The sequence below is a fragment of the Anser cygnoides genome, chromosome 25 (genome assembly GCF_040182565.1).
Source record: "Anser cygnoides isolate HZ-2024a breed goose chromosome 25, Taihu_goose_T2T_genome, whole genome shotgun sequence".
In the NCBI taxonomy this organism is placed as follows: domain Eukaryota; kingdom Metazoa; phylum Chordata; class Aves; order Anseriformes; family Anatidae; genus Anser; species Anser cygnoides.
This window is the reverse complement of record NC_089897.1, coordinates 3697111-3718806: the sequence shown is the minus strand read 5'-3', so window position 1 is coordinate 3718806 and position 21696 is coordinate 3697111. Positions and strand designations below refer to the sequence as shown.

General features: G+C 62.0%; 1 protein-coding gene across 2 annotated transcripts; it reads left to right on the top strand.

Annotated features, from left to right (window-relative positions):
* Nucleotides 1-1124: 1124 nt before the first annotated feature.
* FMOD (fibromodulin) lies at nucleotides 1125-15719 on the top strand. Of its 2 annotated transcripts, XM_066983014.1 has the most exons (4): nucleotides 1125-1141; nucleotides 7136-8952; nucleotides 11225-12235; nucleotides 14200-15719. In XM_066983014.1, the coding sequence occupies exons 3-4, from the start codon at nucleotides 11245-11247 to the stop codon at nucleotides 14349-14351; spliced, it is 1143 nt and encodes a 380-aa protein (XP_066839115.1). In that variant the 5' UTR covers nucleotides 1125-1141; nucleotides 7136-8952; nucleotides 11225-11244; the 3' UTR covers nucleotides 14352-15719. The 2 variants fall into 2 exon arrangements, with proteins under 2 accessions (XP_066839115.1, XP_013052038.1); XM_013196584.3 differs by lacking the exon at nucleotides 1125-1141 and having other exon boundaries at nucleotides 7123-8952.
* The last annotated feature ends 5977 nt before the right edge of the window (nucleotides 15720-21696 follow it).

Genomic DNA, 21696 nt, shown 5'->3' with positions numbered 1-21696 from the left:
AGAGGATTAATTAATTTTTACACACAGCTTAGCGCGGGGCTGGGTGTGATCATGCATTATTCATGCGTTCAATAACACAGCTGATTTATTAATGAGGAGGTCAGGCTCCCTGGAAATGAAGGCTTATTGTAAAACCGCTTCGAGCCAGGATGTTTCGGAGGAGCTGCTGGAGCGCAGCCGGCTCGGGGCCGCACACCGTCGCTGGCTGGGACGGGGACGGCACGCAGAGCTGCCCTGTTCCTTTACAGCCCATTAATCCCCGTGCAGCTTCGGAGACGCACGTTCCTGCTCCAGCACGGGCAGGCAGCCGCGGAAATGTATATGCAGGAGCCTGGAGCGGCATCTATAGGAGCGGCTTGCTGGCTGCCTCCTCCCCACAGCCGCTGCCGCAGCCATGGAGGACCTGGGGAGCCAAAGAGACCCAGGGCTTACACATCAGCATCGCGCTCTTGCAGGGAAAAGAGAGAGAAACGCAGGCAGCCAACCCCTCCCTCCAGCGCGGCGCTGCTGGCCGGGAAGGAGCTGGCTGTCGGTGGGGAGAGCGGGAGCTGGAGCCATCTCCAAAAAGAAAATAAAGGAAGGAAATCCTTACGGGAGGAGCCGTTTTCCCCACGGTTATCCTTGGGGGCTGATAGCCCACCTATCTCTCCACCCCTTATTTGTTTTGGCCCCGTTTTGGGCAACCTTTTTCCTCTCCTCCTCTCTCTCTGGGGCTGGGGCTGCCCGAAGGTGGGCAGCAAACGCCGCGCCGGGGCTGAGCTGCAGCCAGGCTGACCCGTCCCAGGGAAACACGGGGGCTCCTCCAGCGTTTTCACGTCCCTGGGGGTGACACGGTGCAGCTGCTGTGGTGGCAGTGTTTTGGGAGAGGATGGCTGCTTGCTTATGGTCCCCTCTGTGCCGGAGGCACCAAACGTCCCCTGTACGCGATCCCGCTGCGTGGTCCGGCAGCAGCGGGGGCCAGGCGCCGGGCTCAGCTCGGCAGCAATTCCTCTTTCTCTCTTTGAAGGCAGAGACAAAACTGAGCCCAGAGCCAGGGAGAGGTCCCGGGGCTTTGCAAACACAATGTGCCTCGTTGCACAATCGCGAAGGGATGGACGCGGAGGAGGCAGGGGGAGGAAAAAAACCCGGGGCCCCCAAGCAGGTAGGGGACAAAACCGAGGTGGAGGCAGCAAGTGGAGGGGGTCGGGAGCAAGCGTGGTGGTGGCTGGGACCAGTCTGGGGGCGATGGGGCTTTTTCCTATGTCCCTGCATGAGCTGGGCAGGCTGGGGCTGGGATGAGGCCAGCAGCACGCGGTTGGGCTTTGACGCGGTTTTGTGTTCATTTCTGTGGCGACAGCAGAGCAGAGCATGGGGGCATTTCACACCCCCCCCCCCAGAGCAGCCAGCAGCAGCAGGGGAGAGGAGCTGGTTCCTCTGGAAAGCTTCTCCCAGCGCTAGCAGGCACCCCGGGGCAGGAGGAGAAGCCGCTGGTGCCTCCTCTGGGGCCGATGGAGCCGGCACAGCTGGCGGCCGTCCCGGCTCTGATCAGCCCGCACACACTGTCCTCGGAGAGGGCCAGCGGAAACCGAAGGAAAACAAAGCAAGAATTTACCAAACCACATGCAGCGCGGCCGGGGCACCGCTCGTCCGAGCCTCCCGCTGCAAACGCCCCCGAGGAGGGCAGGGCTGAGCGCCCAGGGGTCAGGCGCGGGGGGTTAGGGCTGGCTGCGGGCAGGGACACGCGCTGCTGGGACAGCCCCAGGTGGGGGAGACGGGCTGGGGCTCAGGGGTCGCTGAGGAGCTCCCACTTATTCCTCCTTATCCGCCTGAGCTCAGATGGAGATGGAGACCCAGCCACCGCCTGGCTGGGAGCGGATTCCCCGTGCCTCCTGCCCCACACACGCAGCTCTACCCATGTTGAGGCTCCAGATCCCTAAAAAATCCCCCCAACGGTGCTGGGGACCCCGGGAGCAGCTCAGCCCCAGCAGGCACCAGCCCATGCTCGTCCCCAGGCAGCAGCGGGCGATGTTTGCTGCGTGCCGGCAGCCTGAGCGCTGCCGAGATTTCCAGGCACCGGCACCCAGCGCTGTCGGGAAGGAGCCGCTTTGATCATCGCTAATTATTGCTGCCGGCCTGACAGAGCTCAGCAGCACCCGGCCCACCCCCGTCCCAGCTGCACCCACCCACGGGGCCCCGTCCACCCCCGCCGCAGCCCCCCCCCGGCAGCCGCTTTGTAGGATCGGGGTCGGCGCTGCTCAGCCCATGGGGCTGGAGCCCCGCATCCACCTCCAGCACTCGCCATCCATGTGGACGGACAGACAGACAGACAGACAGGGCACCAGCAACGTGTCCCACAGCACAGAGAGGGCCGGGAGCATCGCTGCCCAAAACCCCAAGGTCGACGCCGTCCCCTCAGTGCCACAGCCCTGCAGCTGCTCCTTTTATTTCCAGGACCCCGAGTTCCCCCTGAACGGCGCAGTTCGGCAGAACAGAAGCAAAAGCAAAGAACGCCCACGCCCTGCTTCTTGCTCCTGTTTATCTCCAAAGCCTTTTTTTTTTTATATATATATGAAAAAAAAAAGAAACACATGCCTTCCCTTCACGGGGAAGAGCGCTTGCAGCTCGGAAGAAGACCCGAGTGCCAGGGCAGGGAGGGCAGAGGTTCGCAGGGAGGGCTCGGCGGAGGCTCTCGGTGCTGCTTTTTGTTTGCTAGCGCGGGGAGCCAGGTGGCAGGAGCAGGCAGGAAGGCTAATGGGTTTCCCAGGCAGCTGATGTTTTGCTTTTTTTTTTTTTTTTTTTGTTCATATTTCAGATGCTTTAGAGAAAAAAACAGCCCGCGCGCCGCCAGGGAGGGGAGATCGGTGCCGTGACCTCCCTGAACTGGAGGGGGGGGTTCATACGGAGGCAGGGGGGAGCCACAAGGCTCTGGCAAAGGCTTGGGTGCCCATCACGGGGCTGTGGGTGGGGGGCACAGGACCAGATCCTTCCATCACCCCCCCGTCGCCAGCCCTGCTGCCCCCATCCCAGAGCTGGCTGCGTTTCACGGATGGGGGCATCCATCTGGGGGGGGCGGCCCTACACATTTTAACGGTGTTGGCATCGTTTGAGGGCAGCAGTAGGAAGGAGGGACCCACGGCTGCGTGCGCAAGGCCTTCTCCTCGTGTGCTCCCTGGTGCAGCTCAGGTTGCTGCTTATAATTTATTAATCTCACACCGGTTTATATTTGGCTCCAGGCGCATCTGCAGCCCTGTTTGCAGGGAGGTTTGGGCACCGGGCGCTCTCTTTGAGGACAGAAGAGGCTGGCACCAAGGGACGGGGCTGGGCACAGGCAGAGAAGGGACCCTGGGGCTCAGCACCTTGCACGAGGGCTCCGAGGCTCCCTGCTTGCAGGGGACAGGCTGCGAGATTTTCCCCATCCAGGAGCCTCAGTCAGCGGGCTGGAGGGAACCTGTTCCCATCTGCTGTTTGTTCAGGAGAGCCGGGAGGCTTCTGAGAGGAGCCAGGCGCTCAAAGGGCCTTTGACGACATGAATTGAGGGCTCTGAGCAAGGAAACGCTGCGTTTTTTCCTTCTGCTCCTTGTACGGCCGCAGCCAGCACCTGGCAGCCTTCGGAGCTCCCTCGATGCCACGGCGGGGAGGGAAGGGGAGAGGCGGCTGGCTCCCGGCGGGGCACCTTGCTCAGCCTCAAAACGCAGAGCAATCCCCGTCCCCAAACCTCCTCCCGTCCCCCTCCTCCCTCCCTATTGCTCCAGCAAGGGGCTGGGGGCTGCTGCCACGTCCCAGCGGTGCTGCTGTGTCCTGCGGTGGCCAAGCAGGGGGGGCTCTGTTTTCGGATACCCCCCTCCCCGGGGAGCAGGGGCAGGGCCTTGCTGCGGGTCAGGGTACACCGGTGCCACGGATGGGGCCAGGAGGGTGGCAGCACCCTGCTGGATCTGTCCCCAGTGCCTTCTGACAGTGACATCTACGAGCCCAAAGAGCTGCACCCCGGGCCGTAAATCACGGCACCGGAGCCTGTGACACCTGCCGGGGCTACGTGGCCTGTCCCCCGCAGTGGCTTTGAACTTGGCTAACCCCCTGCTAGCTGCTCTCCTGGCTGCTCTGCCGAACCTGCGGGCTCCCAAAGGTGCCTCGCTGCGTGCTCAGAGCGAGCCTCCCTTGGCCACGGGGATGTTCCCGGCGTAAAGCAGACGTCCAGGGACAGGAGAGGGAGCGACGGGAGGAGGAAATGCTTCAGAGTTTCCAGCTCTGTTCTAAATTAGGCACTTAACCTTTTCAAACACGTTTTACAGTGGTTGTAATAAGCTCTGGCCCTCTTTGTGCTGGTAAATCCACGCTGCGAGGAGCCCGTCGATGGGTTTTTAAGAAATCCAGCGCGTGGGGGCTGCAGGGGAGGGGATCACAGCGTGCGTGCGGATGTCCCGAGACCATTTATTGCCCATCGGTAGGGCTGGGAGCTGCGGGGACATTCCTGCACCCAAGGCACTGGGAGGATGCTGTGCACCCCCTAATAAACCCCAGGCCCCAAGAGGCAGGCAGTTATTACATCGGGCTGCGGGGCCCCAAAGGCAGCCTGTAATTAGGGTGGGACGGTGCAGAGCCTTCCCCAGCTAAACCATCATTTCCCAGTGCCGGCGGCCCTGTGAAGTCGGTGGCTGGGAGCAGAATGGGGCTGTGTGTGTGGGTAGGGGACAATTTGGGTTTCACTGCCCCTCCCCTTGTCCCTCTCCCCCAGAAGAGACTTTGGGGCAAATCAGAGCCACGCGTGGCTGGTGCGGAGATACCTCTCATCCCATTTTCAGCCAGGGTGAGCCCTTACAGCTTGGTGCAAGGGAAGCTTTGCAGCACCTCCCGTGGAAACCGGGTGAGCCCAGAGCCCCGGGGGGGGGGGGGGGTCAGCCCGCGCTGACACACGGGAGCCGCGGTGAGAGCATCGCCCGCGCCCGACTCAGAGTTTCCAGCAGAGCCCTGGGGCTCCCGCCGCCGTCGCGCTGTCTCCGAGTGACCGATTCCCTCCCCGCCGCCTCAAATCCCGGTTCAAGAATGTTGTTTGGGTTGCAGAAAGTATTGCTAAAAGAGGAAAGGGGAGGAAAAAAAAAAGAAAAAGAACAAAGAAAGAAAAAAAAAAAAAAAAGGGAAGAGGGAGGCCGGGGTGAGATGGGAGGTCGAGGGAGGCTTCGCCCTGCCCTTCCCTGCTGACCCTTGAATTTCTGGGAGGAGACTGCAGCAGCTGCAGGCGGTCGCCAGATGTTGAGCGCGTTCCCTCTGCACGGTTCAGCCAAGGCTGAGCCCCCACGGGAGCTGCTGCTGCTCCCCCCAGGATTCCCCCACTCCCCCGTCCCTCTTTTTCCTGGTATTTACCTGCCGGTGCTGCCGGCATCCTCAGAAAGCAAGGGGGGGGCTTCCAGCTGGGGCTGGTTTTGGAGGAAGCACGGAGGGGATAATCCCCGGGGAAGCTGTGGGGCTGCTCCTCCAGGCACGGGAGAGGTGAGCCCCACCACAGGGATCGACTCTGGGTGGCAGGACGGGGAGGTGAGGGAGAGGACGTCTGGTTGCAAACACCCAGAAAGGCCACGCAAACCTGGGAGCCTCTGGAGAGCGGCTCCAGGGCATCTCAGCTCCAGCATTTGGAGCACGAGCCCTGTCGAGAGGCCTGGTGCAACGGGCAGCTCTGGATGGTGGCCTCATGGCCCCGGCCACCACGGAGCTCTGCAGGTGCTGCCCCGCTCATTTCCAGCCCCTCTTCCCAAGCAGGGCTGGAAGGTGCTGAGGGTTGCGGTCTCCCTGCTTGGACTCCTGTGGCTGGAGTCCCTCAAACCAGCAGCAGGGACCTTTTATCCTTCGGGAACTGGCTTTTTGGGACAAAGCCCACGAGGAGACCCCAGGAACCCCCCGGCTGCTGCGGGGTGAGAGCCCCACGTAGCATCGCCGGCACCCCACGCCCAGCAGGACAGCCAGCCCACGGGGACAGGGACCCAAAAACCTGCACTGTGGGGGCACAGAGCAGCCGGCAGCTCGGCAGAGCTGCAACTTCTTGGAAACATGGAAGAGGCAGAAACAACATTTCCATGGGTAGCAAGGGAAGAGGCTCTGAAGCAGCTTATGGCCACGGCTGGGTTCGGGTGTGCACGGCACCTTCGTAGCTCTGCGATCGCAGGGGCAGAAGGAGCTTTGGCCTTAGCATCGGGTGGCTTTGATTCTTTTTAGGCTGCGAAGCGCTCGCTCCCTGTGCCAGAAGCAGCCTGACGAAACCGCGCTTGTCCGTGGAGAAGGCAGCGCTCCCGGCTCCAAGCCCGGGATTTGAAAAATAAAGGCCAACGGGGGCCAGATTCGGTGGTTCCAAAAGCAAAGCTCGAGAGGATTTGATCAAAACAACCGGAACAAACCCAAACAAAATAGACACTGTTCACATCAGTTTGGTTTAGCAAACCAACACAGGCATCTGTCTGGCCCTGACGAGATGCAGACTGCGGCCGTCAGCGCAACTGCGCCGGCTGAGATGAGGCAGCGATAGGGAGCGGGGGCTTCAGGCGAGCAGGACGGAGCTCTCCTGGCTCCCATTACCAATTCAGGGCTTTCTTTGAACGGTCAGCTGTAGGGAGAGGCGTTTATAGAAGGAGATGTCCAAAGGGTTTCACAAAAGTCAAGGGGAGCTGCAGAAGCTTTGCAGTGGGCTGCAATGAGCAGCAGTGCCGAGGTCTCATCAAATCGCACCAGAGCTGACCAAACCTCGCAGCAGAGCCCCACCAGTGGCCGGGGGACCCCTGGCCACCTGGGACATGAGATTTCAGGGTTAACCAGAGAAAAAGGTGCGTGTGCTTCTTTAGAGGGCAACTTTTCACCTCCCTGAGCCAGTCCCGGAGGACATTGAAGCTGGACGGGCTGAGATTTGGTGAAAGTCCTGGTGACTGGGGAACAGAAAAAACAAGCTCAAACATGCCTTTTTTTTACTGTTTTTTGCTGGGAAAGGAGGATGTGACCATGGGGAACGGAGCCATCCAGAGCCAGACCATGCACGAGGGCTCTGCAGCCCCCATGGGCGCTGCAGGACAGCCTCCCCCACAGGGTGCCTGCCCGGCGTTGTGCCTGTTCTGCCTCGCAGAAGGCAGAGAGGCCGCATCCCTTATCTAACCCAGCTACGGACGTTTTGCTTTTCCAGAACAACATCCAAGCCCTGCAAAAGCCTCCGAGCTGTTGGCCACCGGGACACCTCGAGCTGCCAGAGATGTGACGCTGGTTGACACCATCCGGGCGCCGAGCAGCAGATGTTACTGGCTGCCACCATCCCGCACACCGTTTTCCCTGGCAGCAGGAGCAGAGCCCTCCCGGCCGGGTCATCCCCTGCCCCAACCCGCAGCCTCCAACCCCACACACATCCGCGAGCCCCTCTCCAGCCTCCCTGCCCCGCTGCAAGCTGCAATTGCAATGCTTTCCTGGGACAGAGAGGTGCTGCCAGCTCCATTAAATCCCACAGAGGCTCAGAGAGCACGAAACCTCTCCCTGCTTTACCAGGGATTTACCTCTTTTTGGGCAGCACAGCCCCTTGTGCTCTTTCCCCACTCGAAGGCAGGATTTCTCTGAATACCCCAGAGTGAGCAGCTCTCTCCCTGCAGCCCAGGGCCCCGCGCTGTGTCGCGGTGAGCTGTGCTTTCCAGGCATGCTCTTCCTTCCCCGGCAGCCTCGCGTCCTGGCACCGTCCCCACTGTACAGCTTGTCCCCCGCCACCCCGTCCGCGAACCACCCGCACATTCCTCCCCCTCGCAGCGAGGCCCGCGGATCGATAAGGATCTTTGCGAGGCTCCCCCAGGGAGGAGGATGTTTTGGCTGGGAAATATCGATGGGAAGCGAGGAGAAAGCAAGCCCAGAGGGAGCCGGGCACCTGCCAAGCTCGCTAAATAACTCCAGGCTCCTCGGCAGACCTGGGCGTGCTGCTGGAGCCGGGCACGGAGCAGTAGGCGATGGGGGGGCAGGGCTCCTCCTTCTCAATCCTTGCAGGGGGAAATGCTTCGACAAAAAGCCAAAGCTGGAGCATGCAGAGATGGGGACTGGGGGGCTGCATCAGCGCCCACCGCCCCCCAGCTTTGCAGGACCCCCAGGGGGTCTGCGTCCCCAGCTGGTGAGCTGCACAGCAGGGAGTGCTGCGAGCTCCCATGTCCCCAGCCACGGTCACCCAGCACACACACACCCCCTGTGCCCCCCCGGGAGCCTCGCCGGGGACCCCCCAGTCCCCAGCAGGATGGGCACAGTCTGCAGAAATGCCAGCTTGGCATCTCTCTCCTGCCAAGCTGAAGACAAATTCCTGCTGTCACAGTGGCTCTTTGGTAGGCAATTTATTTACCTTGGATGCCGCAGCCTTATCGTTCATGGAAATGTTTATCCTAAATATTTAATAGCAGGGCTGCATAAACGGAGGCTTCCTGGGGAAGAAGCCCAGGCTGCAGCCAGGGCAGGCATAACGTCCCTTCCCTTGGTACTGCAAAAGTTAAAGATACTTTCTCGCTTCTCCCCAGGAATCACATCCTCAGCACCTCAAAATCAGAGATTTTTTAATCTGGCCAGAGGCCTCTTCATCACTTCCTGATGAGAAACACAGGAGACCTAACAACAGCCCTTTTAAAAACAACATCCCCGATTCCACTAACTCGTTAAACAGAGAGAGCCTGAAAAGTGCCAACACTCCTATGAGAAAAGACGGGAGGGAGAGAGAGAGAGAGAGAGGGGAGGAAAGAAAAAGCAGGTTATTTATAACGCCAGGCAGCATTAGGGTCTCTTCAGTCTCTCCTGCAAACTGTCTGCTGCTAGGAGGTCACTCCCCAAAAAACCTGCCGAGCCCGTGACCTGCAAGCACAATATTTGGTCTGGGATCTAGGGCGGGCACCAGCCTTTGCAAACCGGGCGCCGCACTCACATGCTGCTTGACACACGGGAGATCCCGGAGCAGAGCAGCGAGGCTTTGGAAAGGAGGCTCTCAGCTTGGTAAGTCCATCTCCATATTTATTACGATTTTTTTTTTTTTTTGAGGTTTGATTTCCATAGCCCTGCCGTGGAAGGCGGGCGGCTGCCCCGCGGAGCACATGCCAGCGACACGGGTGGCACGGCGCGGGCGCCAGCGCTGGCGAGCCGCGGCAGCCGGGTGCCCTCTCCCGCTCCCCGCGGCTCCTGCCCCGGCTGCAGCTCCCCAGACACCTGCATTGGGACCCCTGCACCCACAGCCTTCGACAGCCGGGCACGTGCAGCGCCTGCTTGCAGCCCCCTGTGGCTTTGCTGTCTCCTCCTCTGCTTGTTTCGTGCCCGTGGTGCCCCTTGCTCCAGACCCTGCTCCGTCCCTGGGTGACCTGATGGGACCCACAGCCTCCAGCACAGAAGCGTGGAGGCTGGGGGATTGCACAGATAACGTGGCTGGCATGTGCAGATGCCACCCAAAAGTGGGGCTGAACCCGCTGGGGAGGGGAGAGAGACAAAACGAAGCAGGGTGGATGCCGAGGACAGGCTCAGGGGCTGGTGGCACACTGAAGGGGGCACTGAGAAAGGAGGAGGGAGCCCTGGATCGGTCCTGCTCCATACAGAGGGATCCCAGGAAGGGGCAGCAGCCCCAGCACGGAGCAGACGGCTCTGTTTCACCAGGCAGAGTGCCCTGGAGTGGGAGGGAGGAGAAGAAACTCGCCTGCAACTGCCAAGCTCCTGCCGCACACGCAGCATCCCAAAGGACCACGGCTCCTCTGTTCCTCGGCTGCAAAGAGAAAGCGAGAGCCGTGCCTGCCCTCCTCGGTCTCAGCCCCCGTTTTCTTCCAGCACAAGCAGCCTGCCAGCGTGCCTCGGTGGCGGGGCAGCCGCTGCCCCGAGCACAACTGTGCCCTCTTTGTCTGCCGGGCTCTGCGGGCAAGAAATCCCCTCCTCGCTGCTGGGTGCGCCAGGCTGGGGACAAGCCACCTGCCAGCCCCTCGGGAGCACGGTTTGGGTGGGCAGGAGGGCACAGACCCCCGGGGATGAAACCTGGGCACAGCCAGCTCCACCACCACAGCTCCGCAGGGGCTGGGTGACAGCCCCCAGCGGCACGGGGGGGTCAGGCGGAGGAAGCAGCAGCGAGCCTCATCATTTTTCCCCTTTTCCCAGCTGTGCCCCAGGGTGCAGACCCGGCGAGGTTTCCCCATGCTCCGTGGCAGCAGCAGGGCTGGCGGCAGCCCCGCGCTCCCGGCCACGTGTACAGCAGGCAGCAGGCAGGAGCCTCCGCTGCGCTCCCCCTCCGAGCAGCGCGGCCCGGAGTATTTCCTGGAGGCATTTCAAGCCACCGAGCTCGCAGGCTGCTCTGCGTGCTGGCATGGCCACGAGGCTCGGGGAAGGACGAGAGGCCATAGCTGGCGTCCTCATCCTGCCAGCGCAGCGCCCTGGGACGGTGCAGCAAAGCCCACGCGAAGCCAAGGGGCTCCAGGGGCTGCTTGCGTGGTGCTGAGCACCCAGCCCTGCTCTCCGCTGGTCTCCAGCCCCAGGCAGATCGGTTCTCATAAGCAGGGCAAGCAGTTTTGGGATGGTCCCACTCTCCCATGTCACGCTGCGGGGGGCAGCAGGTGACAGCCCTTTCCCACCAGGCCAGGAGGAGCAGCTCAGCCGGGGAAATCTCAGCTCCGCAGCGGTTTCCACTTCAGAATACGGCAGATCTTGTTTACCAGGATTTCCATCAGTCCCGAGCAGCGTGAGCATCCTGCGTGGTGGTGGGGGCAGGGAGAGCTGGATGAAACCCACAGCGACTCATGTCGCCAGCGAGCGCGGTATAAATATAGCGAATATAGAGCTGCCTCCAAACCCGCCTCGAGCTCCATCAGCCTGCGCTCGCAGCCACCGCTGCCCCCCCGTGGGGTGGGATCGCGGGGGTGGGACGTGGTCCTTCTCCTGCCTTGGGTGAACCCGGACCCTTTGGGGCAGAGCTGTGGCCTTGCACAAACCCCGACAAGCGGCCCCCATCTCCATCCCCTGCAGAAATAGTGATAGGAAAGATTTGGTGAGCAGAGAGGCCCTGGAAGAGGCGTGAGGTGAAAGTGGGGGAGATGGGGTAACGTCAAAGGGGGACATGCCTGCAGCCACGGGTCTTTTAGTAGGACTCCCTCGGGTCCCCGTGCTCCCCCAGCCCCGCTGCCAGGCGCCACCATGCTGTGCCCACGTCCCAGCCCGCCCAGTTCCCAGCCCGCAGGGAGCAGCTCTCCTGCCCCCAGCCCCTGCTCTGCACCTGATTCTGCTGCTGCTTCCCCCCCAGGTCCCCCCAGCGCCCGCACCATGCGCTGGGCCACCGTCGTGCTCGTCGCTGCGCTCTGCGGGGCCTCCCTGGGCCAGTACAACGAGGAGGAGGACCTGGCGTGGTTGCAGTACTACATGCGGCAGTCCCGAATGTCCTCCTACAACTACATGCCCTACTACGAGGATGAGAACAGCCCGTACGTTTACTCGTACCTCCCGGCTCCCGACACGGAGGCAGAGCCCGGCCCTGAGCCTCAGCAGGCCCCTTCCTGGCAGTGTCCCCAGGAGTGTGACTGTCCCCCCAACTTCTCCTCGGCCATGTACTGCGACACCCGCAACCTGAGGTACCTGCCCTTCGTGCCCACCCGCATGAAGTACGTCTACTTCCAGAACAACCAGATCACCGCCATCCAGGAGGGGGCCTTCGACAACGCCACGGAGCTCGAGTGGCTGGCGCTGCACAACAACCAGATCACCAGCGAGAAGATGGGCAAGAGGGTCTTTGCCAAGCTCAGAAACCTGGAGAGGCTGTACATGAACAACAACAACCTGACCAAGATGCCCAGCCCCCTGCCCCGCTCCCTGAGAGAGCTCCACTTGTCCTACAACCAGATCTCCAAGGTCCCCTCCAATGCTCTGGAGGGCCTGGAGAACCTCACGGCCCTGTACCTCAGCCACAACTACATTTTTGAGATGGGAGCTTCCCTAAAAGGGCTCAAGTCCTTGATCCTGGCTGATCTGAGCTACAACCACCTCAGGAAAGTCCCTGACGGGCTCCCAATGGCCCTGGAACAGCTCTACCTAGAGTACAACCACATCAACGCCATCCCCGATGACTATTTCAAGGTTTCTCCCAAGCTGCTCTATGTACGGATGTCCCACAACAGCCTGACGAACCAAGGTCTCTCCACCAACACGTTCAACAGCAGCAGCATCCTGGAGCTGGACCTCTCGTACAACAGGCTCCAGAAGATCCCCCGGGTCAGCACCCACCTGGAGAACCTCTACCTCCAGGGGAACCAAATCAACGGTGAGCAGGCGCGCGGTGGTGCTGGGGAGGGGGCAGAGGAAGGGGGAGGCAGAACCCATGGTAGGGGGTTGAGCAGGAGAGGGGAATTTGGGAGATTTCTGGCCTCCCAGGTGGTCCTCAACAAGGTAGGAAAGGGGTTTGGTTGTGGTGCTGGCTCTGAGTGCTCCTTCGTGGTGCACAAATTCATAGCTCAGGTTCCATCGAGCATTTAGCCTGAGCATCTTCGGGCTGCAGATGCCAGAAACCAGCTGGGGTTTCTGAAACCAGCTGCTCTGGCCAGGGACGATGCAGGGGCAAAGGGACCAGGGACAAACCCTGCGGTGCTCAGCAGCCTGCAGCACTCGGGGCAGCACATCCCCTCCCCGCTGCCCCTTCTGCCCCCTTCCTCCCCACCAGGATGCCCCGAAATCTCCAACTGCAGCTCTCCCCAGTCCGACACCCTCTGCCTTATTCTCCAACCCCCTGTGAGCTGCGGGCAGCGTGGCTCCAGCCCTTCCCATGTCCCAGAGGTGGCTCTGATGCCCCCCAGCCCTCCCTCCCCACCCCCTGGAAACCCATGGCCCCCCCAGAGCCCCTCGCTGCCTGCAGCTGCTGGACACATCCTGGCCAGGGCTGGGACAGACAGGAGCTCTTAGTTATTAGAGAGCCTTCTGCCAGGACTAAAATTCACTCCATTTAATACACAAATAAATAAAAGGAACAGATTGTTCCGGGGTTGCTGTTTATAAAAAAAGAAAGGAAAAAAAAAAAGAAAAAGAGAGAGAAAGAGAAAAAAAATGCATCTCCTGGAAAAATCCACCCTGGCTCCTGTCACCTGCCAGGCCCCAGGGCGGGACCCCCCAGGAGGGGTGCCGAAGCCCCCAAGCGAGGCCAGGCTGGGGATGCACCGTGCCGCAGTCGGCTGTTGCAAGGGAAACAACCCCGCACCGAGGAACTGACAGAAACACGAAAACAAGAGCAGATTCCCAAATGTTTGCTTTCAAAACGTGTGGCTGTTAATATCTGCCCACAAATGCCATGAAACCACCGCGGAGCCATCCGGGCTCGACTGCAGAGCTGCTCCAGCTGCGGGTTTTGCTGCTGGCCTTTAGAGCAGCCCTGGGAGCCCCCCCGGGAGCCCTTCGGTGTGGGGGGCGAGGTGCCTGCAGCACCCCCTGCACCCCTGGGTGCTGTGCAGCCCCCGAGGAGATGCTGCTGCCCTCTCGGGGCTGGCATCCTCCTCCTGCCACCCAAATCACCCCCCTGCCTCTGCCCCAAAGCCGCTCGTATGGAGCCAAACAGCCCAGAGTGGCCCAACTCAGCTGGGGAATTGGGGCTGGGTGCCCCGCAGCACCCCAGTGCACCCAGTGCCTTCCCCAGCAGCTCCCAGCCCGGAGCTTTGCTGCCCTCTAGTCGGTCGCTGCTGTCCCAAATCCGGCACAAAATCAGGATTTGCTCCGTGTCCTCCCTCCAAACCCAGGCAGGGCCTGGCCTGAGAGGGGCTGGCAGCAGCTGGGGGGCAGAGGAAAGGAGAGGGGATGGGGACGGGGACAGGGACTTGTCCCCCCCCCCCAGACACACTGCCTGGGTGGTCGCGCTCCCCAGCGGTGCCGGGGGGGGGTCTGGATGCTGCAGCTCGTGGAGGCTGATGAAACGCAACGGCAATTCCCACTGCAGAGCGATGCCTTCCAGCTGACACCACCCAGCTCCCCGTGCTTTTTTCCTACCCGCACTCCAGCCACGCTGGGCGAAGCCGCGGCTCCCCGAGCTCTGAGCACACACGGGCTGCTTCTGACTGCGGCCAGAAGCACCAGCCTCTCCTCCAGCTTAAGGCAGAAGGTCGTAGAGCCCACTTTGGCAGGAATAATTGGCGATTTAGGGGCACTTTCATCATTTCCCTGCCCATCCTGGCATGGGCTCGGTTCCCCCGGGCCCATCTCCGGACCAGGTCCCCCTGACATCCCTGGGTCTCCTTCTGCCCGCAGAGTTCTCCATCAGCAGCTTCTGCACCGTGGTGGACGTCATGAACTACTCCCGGCTCCAGGTCCTGCGGCTCGACGGGAACGAGATCAAGCGCAACGCGGTGCCCCCCGACGCCCCGCTGTGCCTGCGGCGTGCCACCGTCATCGAGATCTAGCCTGGTTCCCCCCCCCATGGTCCTCAGGACTTCGCTCCCCCGTCCCTGGGGAGACACTCACTCCCATTTTAATGCAGCTTGACGGTTTGACTTGGCTTCTGCAATAGTGCAATAAGGGTGCTCCAACGCCGGCCCATGCGGGTGGGCATGATCCGTTCAGCCCCAGACGTGTCCCCCCCCCCCGCCTTTCCCGGCTCCCTGGCCACGCAGGGTGGGACAGGTCCCAGCACGAATCCCACCGTGGCCATGCCCCAGCCCCTGTGGGAGGGAAGGGGGAGAGCTCATCCCATCTCCAAAACCCAGCTCCATTTGGGGGGTTCAGGTGTGGGTCCTGCAGAACCAGCACAGTTAACGGGGCTCACCTTGGGCCAGGCTTTGGTGGTCCTTGGGAGCTGCACGGGTAAAGGGTTAAAGGTGCTCTGGCTGCCAGCATCCCTCTCTCTAGGATGGGGAAGAGTAAATCCACTCTTTCCCTTCATTTTTTCCCTCCTTTCCCCCAGCCCCATAAAGCTCATGGGAAAGAAACCTTTCCTGCTGCTGCCGAGCGGCCGTCAGCTGCTGAGCTTAGAGAGAAACCCTCCCAACCCCTGGTTTGGGCCAGGACCAGGGGCGAGGGATGGGCGCCTCACAGCACCAGCGCCCTGCAGAGCTCGGGGTTGTGCCAGAAGCCAGCCCCTCGCCCCCAGTGCCCCCTCCCCAGGGAACAGACACTGGGTGCTGCAGCCAGAGGCACCCGGGATCACGTTCAGCTGTGGCACGAGGGCAGCTGGGGCTTATATGGGGTCTGCATGGGGCACGCAGATCTGCCAAAACCAGACCGCTCAGCTGTGGATGCCCCTGATTACCAGGAGCAGAGCTTGGTGTAACACAGGCCCAGCGCAGGTGAGGTGCAAGGGCCAGGCAGGATCCACCTGGGTTTAACAAGGGAGGGATTTTGCTGCTCCTAAAATCCCGGGATCTGACCCCTAAAGCTCATCCGTGCCTGCGGGGTCCATCCTGGTGTGAATCAACGCGGTGTGCCCGGCTCTACCCTGCCTGCCAGCATGGCTCAGAGCTCTCCCCCACCCCGCTAATTGGGGTCTCTCATTGAAAACGATCTAGCAGCACCATGTGCATCGGTCAGCAGCACGTCCCCATTCACCGAGAGCCAAAACACCCCCTTGGTTCCTTGGACAGCTTAGTTTGAGAACCAAAGGGGCAGCTGAGCTTTGGAGATGACCTGCAAAGCTGAAGAGGTCATCTCGACCCTCTGCATTTAAACTGCATGCTAACTCTATAGAAACAAAAACCCAAAAAAAAACCTGTACTATCACCGACGCATGAACTGTAGATATCATACCGACCAATAAAGCCCCTTCTGTAACTGCACCGAACGTGTCTGAGGGATCCCAAATGCAGGGAGAGGCCGAGGTCCGTGTGTCTGGGCTGCTCTGAGCATCCCCTCCTGCAGACCAGACCTTCCCGCAGACATAACCCAGGCTGGATTTGCCGTCTGGTGGCTGTTCCAGACACTGCACGCGCGGCCGCCGCCTTCCCCACGCCACGGAGCTGCCGCCCCAACACACCGCGTGTGGAGTTCGTGTAAAAATACAGAGGGAAAAAACACACGCTGAAGGCTGCCAGTTAGGGGAAGGATGAGAAAGGATGGCGGTGCTGCTGGCGCAGTGCTTCTGGTCGTTATATTTTGGATGCTTTCAAGTCCTCCGGCATTCAGCCTTGCTTATTTTTAACAGCTGAGCTGGAAGATGCTTAAAAAAAAAAAATCAGATGGGAAGGAGTTTTGGAGAGCTGGGGTGCACAGAAAGGGCTTCGTGCTCCAGGAAAGGCTCTTGCAGAAGTCAGGCGGGAGCAGAGGCACAAAGACCCCACTCCAGCCCCCTTCCCCATCCTTATCCACACCCCGGAGGCACAAAGGGACGGGCACAACCCCACGTCCCCATCACCACCTCCTGCAGCCTGCTGAGGTCCCCGAGGCTGCTGCTGGGTGCTGGTTTTGCCCATCACACGTGGCCACGGCTTTCCTCCCACTCCCCATGGCCCCCAGCAGTGGGGATTGGGAGATGCCCTGCACCCAGGGATCCCAGCAACAGGGTTTGGGGGCCACCCTGCACCCAGGGGTCCCGGCAATGGGGTTTGGGGGCCACCCTGCACCCAGGGGTGGCAATGGGGTTTGGGGGCCACCCTGCACCCAGGGGTCCCAGCAGTGGGGTTTGGGAGCCGCCCTGCACCCAGGGGTGCCCACCCTTAGAAGCAAAGCGCATCTCTTGGGTGAGAGCTGGGGAAAAGCCAGCTCGGGGCAGGGGACCAGGGGGAGGACCTGGCCCTGCTGGGACCCCAAAAGCATCCCCCAGGGTGCTTCACCCACCGCGGCTGCAGTTGCTGCTTTCCACCAGCTGGGGGCCGGGGGCTGCCTCCCGCGGGGGGGTGGGGGCGGAGAGGGGCTGCGCCGTCCCCCTCCTCCGCTGCCCCCTCCCTTCCCTCCCTCCCCAAAAAAAGGGGGAGACCCCATTGGTCCTGCGAGCCCCTGAGCGCCCAATCGCTGCCCTGTTGCCGTGTAAGGGAGGGCAGGGTGGGGGCTTCATCCCCTTCCTCCTCCTCCTCCTCCTCCTCCTGTTGCTGGGAGGGGCGGGGGTCCGGGGGGCCCCCAGTAGAGTGAGGATGCCGGAGCGTGGGGCTTTGTCCGGACCCACCGAGGAGCATAAAGGAGGGGAAGCCCCAAAGCAACCGAACGCAGCTCCCCCGTCCCCCAGGGCTGTGCCCCGCAGCCTCTGTGGGGTCACCTCTGCGCCAGACCCTAAAAACCAGCGGGGTTCCCCATGGGGATGGGCAGGGTTTCCTCAGAGCTCCCCTAAAAACCCTCCAGTCCCAGCACCCCAACCCCTTCCCAGGCTCTTCCCCCCCGATCCTCTTCCCCTCCCCGTTTCTCTGCTCTCCCCCTCGAAGCCTCCCTCAGCTCCAGCGCTCCCCAGCCCTTAGCGCAGCACCGCTCCAGGAAGCGCAGGATTTGTGCTTAAAAAAACCTCCCGAAACACTTTCCTCTGGGGAGAAGAAACCAGCGAGGGACAGCTTTGACCTGAGGCCAGCACCGACACGGCTGGGGGTTTGGGGGGCACAGAGCCCCCCGGGGACGTGAGCGCCGCGCACGGCGCCGTCGGTGTGCGGGTGGGCGATTGTGGGGCCGCCGTGAGTCACCGGGACGTGCACCCGGCGTCCTGTCCTTCAGCACTTCCCTTTGCTCAATTCTCCCCAGCCTTAACCTAAAACCTTTATTGTTCTCGGACTAGGTCGGGACGGGGCCGTCTGAATTTTCTGGTTTCTCCCCGGGGCGATGGCCCCGCTTCTCGCGCCGACGTGCGCCCGCTCGCACGCTGGATGGTGCTGAGGACAAAAGGACCCCGTGGCCGGGGCTGGGCAGGGCTGGCCGCAAATGTTCCCCCTGCACCTGGCTGTCTGCAGACGTGCTCGCGACGTGACGAGCAATAAAAGTTGATTATTAATAAGCCGCTTGGATCTGGGCCGCGGCAGCTGCGACATTGCTGGGAAGAGATAAGAAAAGTGCCGAGGCAGCAGGAACATGCGCCGGGGGGGGGGCAGAGCTCGGCAGGGCCCCCGGCACCGCTCGAGGCCGAGCGCGTGGGCCCATTTCACAGAGGAGCAGACTGAGGCCTGGGGGAGCACGAAGCTTCCCAGCACTCGCAGCTCCACGCCAGGAGTTAAACAGAGCCTGGGATTTGGGGGATCAGGATTTAGGGGCTCAGGGAGGCCAAAGCAGCTGGCGGGACTCAGTCAAAACACTTTGGGGGCCATCAGAGGGCCGACTGCCCCCCCGTACTGCAGAACTGGCACCCGTCCTCCCCGCACGTCCCCAGCAGCGTTTGGGCAGGGGGGCGAGGGACGGGCAGGAAATTCCCAATCTGTTCGGCTCCCATTCTTGCCTCCCCTTTTGTTTCACTCGCCATCTGTCCCGCAGCCCCGTGCGCCCCGCGCTCCCGCTGCACGTGCCGTAAATATCAAGACGGGCTTTGTCTCTGCTTCAAAAGGCGCGGCGGACCCCGAGCCGTGCCGCAGCCCCGAGCCATGGCCAGCAGTGAAAAGTGCAGGGGGCTGGCGTGGCCGGGGGGCTTGGTGGTCCCACTGCCTCCCTTGCTGGGCTTTTTTTGGGGGGTCGGGGTTTGGGGGGCACAGACTCAGCCTTGCTCTGCTCGCTGGGTGTTTGTAACATCCCAAAATGGAGCCAGGGCCCCTGGTAAACACCCAGAGGGGAATTTCCTGGGGCAAACTCCAGCTGTTCCCCCTGCAGAGCGGCCGGGGACACACGCACACCAGCCCTCGCTCCTCAGGGAGCAGCGGCCGCTGTCCCAGCCTGGCTGCAGCCTTTTAACTCAGAACAAAGCCCCAGACCAGCCAGCAAGGGCAGCTGCTCCGCTTCAGCCCCGTCCTTCCCCTTCTCTGTTTTATCTGGTGCTATAATAGACGTAAACTCCCCGGTAAAAGGGCATTGTCAGAGGGAAAAGGGGCCTCGCCCTTCGTCTGGCAGCTGGGAGCAGGGGGACGGTGCAGGGCTTAGGGACATTGTTGCCCGTGGCCCGTTCCCATAACACATTTCCCGGCGGTTCCCCAGAGGGGAACCTCTCTCATCCAGCAGAGGCTGGGACGCAGACCCAGCATCTCCCTTAAGTCCCCATCCCTCCATGTCTGCCACCGGCCGGGATGTCAGCCCGGCAGGGACTGCTCCATCCCGGCCACCCTGAGTACTGCCGTGTGTGTCTGCCTGGTCTGGAGCTGGCAATCTGGGGACACAAAAAGCCCCAACGCGCCCTGCCTGGCTCTGAATCCAGAGAATCCCCCTGTGGAGTCCTTCGGGGGCTCAGGATCCCAGACCTTGACCTGATCCGGGCTCTGCACTGGGTGGAGAGCGGCCACCCACTGCAAGGGAGGTGACAGTCCCCTCTCAGGGCTGGCCTGGCACCGCGTCCCCTGCTCTGGTCCCTCCTGGTGTCTCCTGCTCAGCACCCATCTGCCTGGGGGAACCTAGGCTGCTCCTTGCATTTTGCAGAGGGGGTCAGATGCTGTTGCTGACCCCTGGACATGGCACAAGCGGAGCAAAGCGAGGAGCTGAAGGCCCTGAACAAAGCCCAGGCAGCCGGGAGAGGTTCACACGCCCGGCTGAGGCTCGCCCCGGGCGCTGCGCTCCCGTCCCAGACGCTGACACCGCTCCAGGAGGAAGCACAAAACGCCCCGGGGCAGCCAGCGCCGCTCCCGGCTGCTCCCACAGCCCTGCCTGCGCCCTGCCCTCACCTTGCTGCTGCTGCCAGGGCATGGTGTCCCCTGGGGACAAGGGCACGGTGTCCTTTGGGAACTGGGGTACAGCATCCCACCAGGACGGGGGGCACGGCAGCCCTTGGGGACAGGCGCACGGGATCCCCAGGGACAGGGGCACAGCATCCCTCGGGCTCAAGATAGCAGCATCCTTTGGGGACAGGGACACCCTCAGGGACAGGGACACAGCGTCCCTGGGGGGGTTACAGGGCACTGCTGCTGCTCAAGGGGCACACAGCCTCCTGTCCCCAAGGTTTGTGCCCCGCTACCATCAGATGCCACCCACAGCGCGGCGGCACAGGACGTGCCAGGATGCCTCCAGGGTGCAGGGGGAGGACGGAGGGGTTCAGGTTGCCCAATGCTGACAGACTCCTGAAATAACAGTAATTACTATTATAATATTTAATAAGAATCGTATGCAAATCCCCCGGCGAGCTGAGCGAGCTCTGCCCTGACCTGCGCGGCGCGGGGAGGCCTCCTTTTCTCCCTGGCTCTCTCAAACCCTTCGCTGGGAAACAAAAGGTGCAAAGTTTAGTGGTGCATGAAAGGGGAAACAAAACCCAGCCCCAGCCGCGGCCCCCCCCCACCGCCCCAGCAGACAGATGGCAACAGTTGTCCCCGCACACCAGTTGCTCGCCGCCGCCAACAAGCCCCTTTTATCCCCCAACAGGTCGTAAATGAGAGCGTCGGAGCCGGGCAGCCGCGGCGGAGGGGCCCGAATGGGGACAGGGATGGGGACGGGGACAGCTCTCCCCGTGGGATGCGCAGAGGGAGAACAAAAAAGCAGCTGAAAGCGGCTCCTTGCCCCCTGCCCATCTGTCTGGACCTCGGGAGCCTCTCCCCAGGGGACGCAGCATGGGGGTGGCTGGGGCGAGTCAGCGCCTGGGACCCTGAGCCCCTCGGTGGCACTGCGGGAGCAGGGGGATGTGGGGTCCCACTGCATTTGGAGCCCTGTGCGGCCAGGCAGGTTGTCCTGTGGGGTTGTCCCATCCCCAGCAGGGCCGTGCCCTCTCCAGACCCCACTTTTGTGCCATTTGAGGCGTTCGCCTCGAAGGGGGACAACATTTGGGGGCCATGCCATGCCCCGTGTGCTAAGGGATGTGCTCAGGGCACGATTTCAGGGCACCAGCAGCAGATTCCTTCCCCCTTCGTGCAAGGAACGGCCCCATCCCCTCTCTCTCCCTGCAGTAATTTTTAATAAACCGGAGTTTTGTGCAGGACCTGCTCTGTGCCTCTGCGCTGGAGCGAGAGGGAGCGAGCAGGGAGCGGAGACGGGGCTCAGCCCCGAGCTTTGTGCTCCTTCTGGGGTAAGGTTTTCAGGGTAAGTCAGCACGAAGCAACGCTGCAGCCTGCCCCGGCTGCTCTTGGAGCCCCTCCAAGCCCAGCGAGCCGCGAGGGCGGAGATGCGAGCACCGAGACGGGCGCTGCGCCCCGTGGGGGGAGGCGAGTGGGTGTGAGGCGGCCGCAACGCGCTCGCATCTGCCGGTGACCTTTCTGGAGGAAGGAGGGTTTTTTTTTTTTCCATGTCTCGGTTCAGTTTTTAGCGAGGGCTGGAAAGGCAGAGGCGGGTGTTCCCCTTCACGCTGGTGTGCGTGGGGCTGTCGGGGATGTACAAGAGCAAAGCCAGGAAGGGTCGGGGCTGTGGGGAGCTCATGAGCGGGTCCCTCCGCTCTCCAGAGAGGTAGAAGAAGGTCTTTCAGGAGGAAGGGCAGGTGAGGATCACAGTTCCCAGCCAGAAATCTCTCCGCCAGCCTTGCTAAAAAACAGCAGCCTGTGTGCAAAACAAGACCCAGGGACCCCTGCCTGCGCCCTGAGCTTGCAAAGGGTGGCGATGCCGCAGCCCTGCCGCCCGGCTGCCACCCAGAGCGCCGTGGGCTTGGCGCAGCACCAACCCCTCCAAAGCCCACAAACCACCTTCCCGTTGCCGGGCCACGTGGTTGCAAACTTTCTACAGCTCCGGCAGATCCTGGGAAGATCATTTGGGCTGCGCACCACCGCAGGCACCGGTGTGCCCCGGAGCTTGCGC

Bases quoted from the DNA above. Each gene is read 5' to 3' on its own strand.
- FMOD (XM_066983014.1), top strand. From the start codon at position 11,245: ATGCGCTGGGCCACCGTCGTGCTCGTCGCTGCGCTCTGCGGGGCCTCC. The intron at 12,236-14,199 runs GTGAGCAGGCGC...TTCTGCCCGCAG, and splicing joins CCAGGGGAACCAAATCAACG to AGTTCTCCATCAGCAGCTTC.